General features: G+C 42.3%; 1 protein-coding gene across 1 annotated transcript in view; it reads right to left on the bottom strand.

The window, feature by feature from the left end:
• MYO18B (myosin XVIIIB) overlaps nucleotides 1–10,280 on the bottom strand; it is a 1,019,172-nt gene that overhangs the window by 363,995 nt on the left and 644,897 nt on the right. The window contains exon 30 of the mRNA XM_075320057.1: nucleotides 9,398–9,624. Within this exon, the coding sequence (XP_075176172.1) occupies nucleotides 9,398–9,624 (227 nt within the window). The remainder of the gene's footprint in view (nucleotides 1–9,397; nucleotides 9,625–10,280) is intronic.

Here is a 10,280-nt window from a genome sequence, read left to right as displayed (position 1 = left end):
CTTGGTAACATCCACCGTAGTTGGCCACAAATTTGCTCTAATAAACCCCCCCCCCCCTTTTTGTCAGTCTTTTTCTATCTCATTCATGATTATTGACGTTCACATATTCACTTACTGTGCCCATGATTCTGTGTTTTTGTCTCTCAAATATGTTCTCTTGTTATCCCAACATACCTATAGTGAAACTTTTATTTGTTCCATTATTCTATACTGATGGATGTCCTGTATTTTTGTTTTGTTTTGTTTTATTGTATATATTGTCATCAGCCCGTCCGACCTGAAGAAGGCCAGATAGGCCGAAACGTTGAGATTGGCGGACTATTGTACAGCACTTTTTTGATACACGTTTTTCACCACAAAATAAAAAGAAAAGGATTTTGATATCAGTTACATGTCTCTGACTTTCTGTGTCTCCAAGGGTGATAGTGAGTGTGCCGGAGTTTTCCATTACTTGACTTATTTTTCTCCAGAGCACCCACGAGAGGTGATGCGAGGTTTTCTTTGTAACAGCCTATGGGAAGACACCACACCCTTTTTAATTCCTCTCCTGTCTGCTGACCTCTGCCAGAGATAGTTCTGAGAATTCTGGCTCCTGTTTCGTCCTGTGATTTCGTGTGCTGATTACCGCTTGTTTCCTGACTACCCTCCTGCCTGCTGTTTTTGTACCTCGCTGCCCGTTCCGGTTTTGACCTCTGCTTGTTTCTACTTTCTCAGACTGCAGCCTTCCAAATCCCTGTATAGGGGTTAAAGGGTTTCAGGGTTTTGGGAATCCTGCATGGCGAGTGGCTTCCCTCTAGCCTGTCCATTACAGCCCGTCTGAGTCTGTGGATCAAGGCAGGCGTTACAGCCTCATTTCTTCATAAAAGAACAGTCTGAGGATGAATGATGAGGTGAATCCACACCAAATGGTTACCTTTGGCGAATGTAGCGGAACCACCGTGACCACATGTAGATTATTAGTAGCCCATATGCGACAGTTTTGTGCGTTCACTGTTCCATTCAGGTAAAAATGCGCTTCATCGCACCACAGAACATTCCATGGTCAATTGCTATCACCTTCCACTCTCGCCAGAAACGTGAATACAAATGTCATGCGGGAATCATTGTCACGAGGAAGAAGTTTTTGTTTTTTTTTATTATTTTTCCATAGCTGCACTTGTGACCTCTTCCTGAATTATGGACCTATCAATTTTTTGATATTTCCGCCGATCACAGCACACACCTGGATCATCTCCTGATGCGTCGTTCATATGTGTATTAATATATATTTATTTGTGGCATCTGTGTGGTCCTTGTGACAAAAACGCATACATGTGCATAATGATTTGTATTATGGTGCCAAAGTTGTCTATATGGCACGTATATGGTGAGAGTTTGATTGATGCATGTTTATACATTTACTTTCCATATATCTTACTGTCATAGGGTTTTAAGATTCCCATATATATCGCATTGGCTATTAGGGATTTAATTATGAATTCTGCCACATGTGTTCTCTTTACGTGCTTTGACAATATGGGTCCCATAAATAAGCGCAGGCTTACTACGCTTCCTCAGTGTCAGATCGTCAGATCGTGCATGATGATGTGGATGTGGGTGGGTTGGTGACGTGTCCCCCCTCCCACTCCATGTGCAGTCATGTGACCAAGGTTGAGACGAAGCAGGTCCTGGAGGCTCCATTGCACATGTGCGAATTTTGCACTGTGACTGCTCACAGAACAGCATGTGACCAGTAGGCGGACTTTAAAAGGTCCTGTCCGCATAGGAATTGGTCACATCATTTGCTTGCCTGTACCAGGTTGAAAAAGATTGCGAAACGTACGTCCCTGGGTCTGGTGTTCACCTCTTCTGGTCTGGGTCTCCAATGCTAAGTATGCAATGATTCTCACCTTGCCTGGTTTGTTAACAATGCTGCTGTCATGATTGACTCCTGGCTCAGCTGGAGCTGAGCCTTTTTTTTAGTTTCACTTCTGATGCAAGTCACGTTAGGGGTTAATCCTTTCTGCCTCGTTCTGGAGGTCAGGCTGCTTTATTTGGGCACTGTTTCTCTTGGACTTCGCCAGTGATACTTCTGGCTCTGCTGTGTTCTACTCTTGAGTGACCTGTTGTCTGCCCTGCCCCCTCCTGACCTCCGTGTTCACCTGACCTGTTAACCTCCTCTGTTGTCTGTTTCCATCAGTGTCTCTCCCGCTGTCTCCCTGTTCGTTCCTTATCTGTTTACCTTTACTCTGTCTTGTCTTCCCACTCCCCCTCGCTTCTAGGCTCTGATTTCCAGCTACTGACTATTTGCTTCCCTCTGACTACGTTTAGGTGGGCTTTGCACACTATGACATCGCAGGTGCGATGTCGGTGGGTCAAATTGAAAGTGACGCACAATCGGCATCGCATGAGACATCGTAGTGTGTAAAGCCTAGATACGATTAACGAGCGCAAAATCGTCGTAATCGTATCATCGGTGCAGCGTCGGCGTAATCCTTAATTACGCTGACGCGACGGTCCGATGTTGTTCCTCGCATCCTGCGGCAGCACACATCGCTGTGTGTGAAGCCGCAGGAGCGAGTAACATCTCCTACCGGTGTCACCGCGGCTTCCGTAGGATATGCGGAAGGAAGGAGGTGGGCGGGATGTTTACATTCTGCTCATCTCCGCCCCCCTCCGCCCGCTATTGCCGGCCTGCTGTGTCGACGTCGCTATGACGCCGCACGACCCGCCCCCCTTAGGAAGGAGGGCGGGTCGTCGGCCAGAGCGACGGTCGCAGGGGCAGGTGAGTGCATGTGAAGCTGGCGTAGCGATAATTTTCGCTATGCCAGCTATCACACGATATCGTACCTGCGACGGGGGCAGGGACTATCGCGTGCGACATCGCAGCATCGGCTTGCGATGTCGCAACGTGCAAAGCCGCCCCTTAGACTTGCCCTTGTGTACTTACAAGACCTCATGTTGTGACACGGCTTTCTGACGATTCTACTGCCATCTGGTGGCTTGACTAGTATTACCTCTGCTAGGGAATTCCCTGCTCATACGTTTCCTCCACTTTTTCGCCCCTAGTGGTTTACCAGCTAACTACCATCTCAGATAGTTTCAGGAATCCTCTCAGTCCCACATTACTGCGCTGTACTGCTATTGTACATCTTAGAGTACAGCGTGACAGCTGCATGTGGGTGTGTGTGTACAATGCTGTCCCACGCTGTCACAGTAATGGTTTCTTGATGCTCATTTGTGGGTTAATTTAGTTATATGTACATACAGCATGGCATCTTACGTATTGATGTAACAATCAGGGTCGGTGAGTGTTTGATTTGCCACCTTATATCTCCTGGGCATAAGTGCAATTCTGGCGCTACATTTTAATACCATTCAAGAGCCCAACAGAGCTCTAAAAACTTATATATTGCACTTAGCACTTTATATATCGGTGAGATGGGAGCAGCATGTATACTGTTGCTCCAACTTTGCTTGTTAACAGTCACTAGTTACTATTTCTTACATGTATTATATGTGTAATTGCGTTTTTCATGCTTAATATTATTCGATGTGACTTTCATGTTAACTGAACATGTATATATGTATGCATAATGGCGACATAAATGTTGTTGCATACTGATGTTTTGGTGACCGACATCCCTCTATCTATAATGTATAATGAAATATGTTGATTGTACTATGCACTTGCTGCACTAATAAAATATGTATTGTGTTTTCCCTTAAAACCACTTTGTTTTCTTTGGTTTCCTACACCTTCCACTCTCGCCAGAAATGTGAATACAAATGCCATGCGGGTATCTTTGTCACGAGGAAGAAGTTTTGTACGGGTATGCCCGCAAGACCTTTCGGAGAACTTTCCACACTGTGCTTTACAGGAGCCCCAATTGCCTGGAAGCACTGCGTGCACTGCTAATCCTGGCAGAGTTATTTGTGCCCTGTTTCACGACGGCAGTGGCAATCTTCTCCACAACCTCTCTGCTTACCGGTCGTCGCCCACGCCCTGTCTGAACACTCAGTAACCCTGTTGCCTCAAAACGTGTCATCATCTGTCATAGCGAATTGACAGCTATTGGACCACTACGTGTGTGAAGGTCTTTCAAACAACGAAAGGCTCTCAGTGCAGCTGTAGTATCCCTGGCATTCTCATAAAACAACCGCACTAACAGCACACAATTCGGCAAAGAGACAGGCATCTTGCAGACTGAGTTGCAAGGTATGCTCACTGTACAGCACCACTTTTTCACCTGGTGGGTAGCTTTGGTATACTTTTTTTTTTTAAGATGCCTTCCCTTTCCCCATGTCTTGAATAGCATACATACACATTTTCAGCCAATTCCCTCCACTGGGTCAGTCTGCACACAGCTCCAAACACCTTAGGTTATTTTATGGCCACCTTGTAGAAGGAAATAGCAAGCATTCATCTAGTACAGGGTCATACAATGATGGAACTGGAAAACTGAAATTGTTATAAAGTTGCATTAAATAAGCACAATGTTGAGTTAATGAGGCCTGTAATTAGACAATAAGCATCTGAAACTAAAAGAGATGATTCCTTTTCCAAATTGTGCAAAACCGGTTGATTCTAATTATATTTTAATGTACAGAGATCATTCTTTTTTTATTGGGTAGACTGACCTCACTTAAAATGTGTACAGCAGCTCTGAATAGTTAGAAAACAATGTCTTCAATGATCTTATTACTAGTGATGAGCCGACCCATGGATGTTGGGGTTTGCTGGGTTTGATCAGACTTTAAAAAAAACTTAAGTCAATGGAGACCCAAACTTGTGTGCTGCAAAATAGATGTAGTATGGGCTAGGGAAGGCCAAAAGGAACTAAAATGGGGGCAATTATCCTGCAAACAAATGTGGATTGGGAATAAATAAAAAAAAAAAACAAAAACGTGCAGTCCTTTCAATCTTTGATAATCAGCACAGGTAAAGCAGAAAGCTGGGGATTGCAACCCTCATCTGTCAGCTTTACTTTGGCTGGTTATCACAAGTAGAAGGGATCCCACGCCGTTTTTTTGTTATTTTAAAAAATTTTTTTAAGAAAACAGTGTGGGCTTTGCCTTACTTTTGATAACCAGCTAAGGAAAAGCAGAGAAATGGAGGCTGGTATTATTAAAATAGAAGGAGCCATGATTATTTGGCCCCTCCTTTGACTGAAAATACAGCCCATAGCCAGTCCAAAAAGGATGCATCTATTAGATGCACCAATTCTGGCGCTTTGCCTGGCTCTTCCTGATTTCCCTGGTGTGCTGGCAATCGAAGAAATACTTTTGAGTTGATGTCACCTGTGAAAGGACAGCTGGCATGAAGCCCAGGAGTTAATAATGGGTACGCATCTATCAGACCCCCTCATACTGACCTGGCAAGCATAGAGATAAAAAAAACACACTCAAAAGAAATAAGAAGCCTATCAGTTACTAACCCCTAGGCATGATGCTAGCTCTCAATTAATGGCTGACATCAACCCCAAAGATATTACCCCCATTACCACCGCATCAGTGCAATCAGGAAGAGCTGGGTAAAGCACCAAAATTGGCGCATCTAATAGGGCAGCTGTGGGATGATATTATTCTGCTGGAAAGGGCCAAAAAACATGGGTCTTCCTATCCTGATAATACCAGGACCGAGCTGTATGCTTTACCTTGGCTGGGTATCAAAAAGAGGGCAGAGCCCACGCCATTTTTTTAAATTATTTAATAAATAATTTTAAAAAAACATTGTGTTTTAGCCTCTATTTTTGCTAATCAGCCAAGGTAAAGCTGACAGCTGAGTGTTGCAGCCTGTAGTTGTCTGCTTTACCTGCACTGGTTATCAAAAATTGACAGGAGCCCACATCATGTTTTTTTTAATCTTACTCTGTTCATTCACAGCAGTGTACAGGCACCTTCTGCATGCAATAAAGCTCTGTTGATTGGCTGTACTGCAGCCTTTTAAGAAAATTTATTAGCATATGAACAGTACCCAAGCTCCGAACTGGGACCATGGACTTTTCTTTAAAGTCCATGTTTGAGTCCGAGACCCAGACATCCAGTGTTTAATGTGAATCCCTAATTTACAGTTCAGGCTCACTCATCCCTACTTATTACAATTTAAATGTATCTATTTTTCCAAATTCAGTTTTGGTAATATTAATAAACCTTTTCTCTTTTTTGAATTTAAGGCACCATTCAGTGTGATATTTGATACTCTTTGGCTTGTATCCTTGATCCTGTAAGTTTTACATTCTTAGGCCCAATTCACACATCTGTATTTCATACACAATACTCATCAAAAGTTCATGGAGTGGTTGTCCTTATTTTTATTGAAATATGCATATTGTAGATTCAGACCACATGGAACAAAAAACACAAATGAATGCCGAGGGTTTGTAAAGTTGTCATTAGAGCAAAATGGGGATGTAATTTAAAGAATCTGAGGTTTGATACACATTCTGGTTTGTTTCACAAGTGCTTCTACTCCTTGTTATCATATGTGTTGTATTGTGGCTTTGCTGTCTTCAGACTAAATCTACAATGTGCACATTTCAATAACAACAAGGAATATAATTGTACGAACATGGGTTTCCATTCTTTTGTCCAGTACTGCACTTGTTTCCCACAAACAGAAGATGCAACCCTTATATTCTATGGGTATGTTCACATACTTTCTACAAAACAACCTCCAAAAACCAGGATTTTATCCGTTTTTGATCTGAAATGCAGATACATTTCACTGTGAAGAAAAAAATATGTAGCACTCAAGTTCTAACCATGAAACATCTGAGTGCTGTCCGTTTTTTACTGTTTGTTGATTAAGAGAAACTTGAAAAAAATTATTATTTTTTCATACAAGATAAATGAAACAGTGGTGGTACTTAAACAAAGTGGATAGAAATTGGATCCAGCACACTGATCAAAAATGAAAAAAGATGTCTGAAAGAGGCCTTACAAATACAGTATCTCTGTCCTATTTTTCATATCTTGTCTGACTCATTATAAAAGTTTGTCCACTAATCAGAGAACTCCTTCTCATTCACCATGTTTGCCACCATAAAAATAAAACCGTATATACTCACCTACTATGCCGGTGCTGTTCCAGCAGTGTCGACACTCCCTCTCTGGGGGCTCACGTGACGTTCTTATGTCATGCGAGTCTTTCACCCAATCAGCGCTTATTTCAAATGAATGCTGACTTTCTCTTGGTGTTCAATTTGTCCAAAGACAAAAACAGTAAAGCCGGAGCTCAGGACTCACGTGAGAGAAGAACGTCAAGTGAGCCCCTGGAGAGCAAGTTCTGACGCTGCTGGAACAGCGCTGGCATGAGAGAAGAGTATCTTTTATTTTATAGGTGGCAAACATGGTGAATGAGAAGGGGTTGTCTGAGTAGTGGAAAACCCCTTTAACCCACATTTATCCAGCTCTGTGCAACAATGTTTGCCATATTTTAGGGGAAAGTATTGATATAGTTTATATGCTTGATTTATGAAGTAGACAGCATTATACGAAAAAGAATTTGCACCATGTATGCCACTTAATCTCATTTATCAAGAAAAAATTAGTTTAAGTAAATTTAATTTTACCCATATTTGTAAATCAATTTATTTATTCATTTTTCATCACAAAAAGTCTATATGTCACCAGCAGGGTGAAAATATAAATCATAAGTCACAAAAATCAGAGTATTCTTTAAATTTTTATATTTTAATCTTATGAATAGAAGTTGAAATAGTAACATTGTTTTATGGTAAATGAATTAATAATTGCGCCCAGAGATGCCCTTACCAAAATACCAGCGCTATGTATTGTACTGAATTCTGCCAATGCAATGCAAACGGATCCTGCCTTGAGTCACTGGAAACATATAAAGAATGGGTATTTTTGTTCTAATATTGAAAACTTCATTTTGTGAGACATATTGCAGTGAAAGTTCATCGTTAACTGAGCTGTTCAATGATCCTACTATTATTTGAGCTATTGGGGATGTTTTAATCTAAAGTGCTCATTTATACTGGAGCTCATTTTTAAAAAGTCAAAAGTGGTTACACTAAATCTATTTACCATCTTCTTGTATTAAACCAGAATATCTGCTCATATCATCATATCATAATCAGAATGGATTGATACTAAATTAATGATATGTTCTGATTTGCAAATACTTAATTCTGCCTGTTCTACACTAACTTGCATGTTTTTGATCAGTTAAAGAAACAGTGTTAGGCCTCTGCCACACTCACGTGAATTTCACGCACGTGCCGAGAGACACGTATTTTCCCTGCGTGTTGCGTGCAGGTAAGTACGTGTCTCTGGTACGTGCGTGACACGTGTGTTCTACGTGTGCTATCCGCGATAGCACACGTAGAATCAGTAATTATTATACTCACCTGGTCCTCCCTGCTGTCCGCGCTGCTGTCCGTGGTGCTGATCCTCGGTCTCCAGCCCTCCCGTCTCCCCGCTGCTGCTGCTGCCAGGCAGTGAAGTGAATATTCTATGAGATTAATGAGCGGCGGTCGGCAGCAAGAGGCAGCAGCGGCAGAGACAGGAGGGCAGGAGAAGGTGAGTTAATGTTTTTTATTTTTTTCCCTGACATGTGTGTTTACTCCGGCGCGTGTCACACGGGACCGCATCCACACTACACCCGTGTGGTACGGGTGCGGGCCGTGTAACACCCGTGCTGCCGGAGAAAACACTGACATGTCAGCGCTTTGAAAATCGCACACACGTACAAACGCACACGGACACACGTTCCGTGTGGTTTTACGTGTGTGTGCCTGCTACAATAGGGTAGCATTGGTTAAAGTGTCTCCGTGCCGCCGGTACGTGTAAAAAATGACAAACACGTGCCGGAGGCACGGATGTGTGGCACAGGCCTTAGGGTTTGCTCACACTTGCATATAATACGGATGAGTGCAATGTAAGAAAAAAATCGTATTGGACTAAATTCCACAATGTACACTTGGACCAAAGTTATTCAATGAGTCAGTGCTGATTTGCAATATTTTCCTCAGCTGTATTCGGCATGAGGCAAGAATCGTAGCATGCTGCATATGCTGCGTATATTGGACGAGACTCGCCAATAGAAGTCATGGGGTGCGGAAAAAAACAAATCCTATGCTGTCCATTTTTTATGCCTATATTACCATTCTATAGCTTAGAACACTGTAAATGGTCCTGTAAATGATTGTAGGTTAATAGTTCCTGAGAAAAAAAATGCATGTCATACGGATGGCATGCGGATTCTAAATGAGAAAAAAAATAAAATCGCACACTTACATAGTGCTCGCATGACATAAGGAATAACAAATAGATTTCATTAGCTCCACTTTTCTGGATGAACATTGGACTTTTTTTTTAAACGCAGATGTGAGCGAATCCTTAGCAGGAAAAGCCCAGGGTAAAATATGAGCTCCATTAACAAGTGACTGACTTGTTTAAAGCCTGACCTAATTGAGAATCCTCTAATACTCTAGTGGGGTTGCCCAATAATCCTTGAAAAGACTTCTCATAATAATTTACTTTGGTGGATCCAATATGCTTTAATCTAGTATTGATTCTAGTTGGACTAGTGTTATTAAAGGTGGTGGTCTCAATAGAGACCTTCCCATTCTGAATGTAGCCCCCAGAGTACTCAGCTGATAGCTTCAACTCTTGAATCTCAAAGAAATAGGTGACTAAAATGCATATTAAATTTCTTAAAGGGATTGTCCATAATTTTAATGTGGATGACCTATTCTCAGAATAGGCAGGCACCTTCGCCAATTAGCCAATCCCAGTGCTGTTGCCAACCAGAACTACTCAGTTGCAGAGCTGTATAGTACAGCGCCATCTTCGGAATAGTGGCCACAGTGAGGTACTGCATATATGCCCCCCGTCGATTTGAGTAGGGGTGAATATGCAGTATCCAGCTGTGGCCACTATACAGTTGATGAAGCTGTGCTGGGCAGCTCCGCAACTGATTCTGGCTGGGGCCAGGACTGGGACCATCTGATCAGCCGAAGTGCCTGGTAGTACACCACCACCAATCAGACATGGATGACCTATCCAAAGAATGGGCTAGCAATGTTAGAGTGCCTGAAGACCCATTTAAGAGGAAGAGCACAAATTGTATTGTCCATTTATTCCTTTGTGCAGGTGGATTATACTATCATAATCTTATACAATATTGGGTGTGTTAGTCGTAGGGACTATACTGTAGATAAAAACCAACAAGTAGACTTAAGGCCCCGTCACACTAAGCAACATCGCTAGCAACATCGCTGCTAACGAACAACTTTTGTGAAGTTGCTAGCGATGTTGCTGTGTGTGACATC

Source organism: Anomaloglossus baeobatrachus, chromosome 1 (genome assembly GCF_048569485.1).
Source record: "Anomaloglossus baeobatrachus isolate aAnoBae1 chromosome 1, aAnoBae1.hap1, whole genome shotgun sequence".
Taxonomy (NCBI): Eukaryota; Metazoa; Chordata; class Amphibia; order Anura; family Aromobatidae; genus Anomaloglossus; species Anomaloglossus baeobatrachus.
Note: the sequence above shows the minus strand (reverse complement) of the source record. Positions and strands in the feature narration are given on the sequence as shown.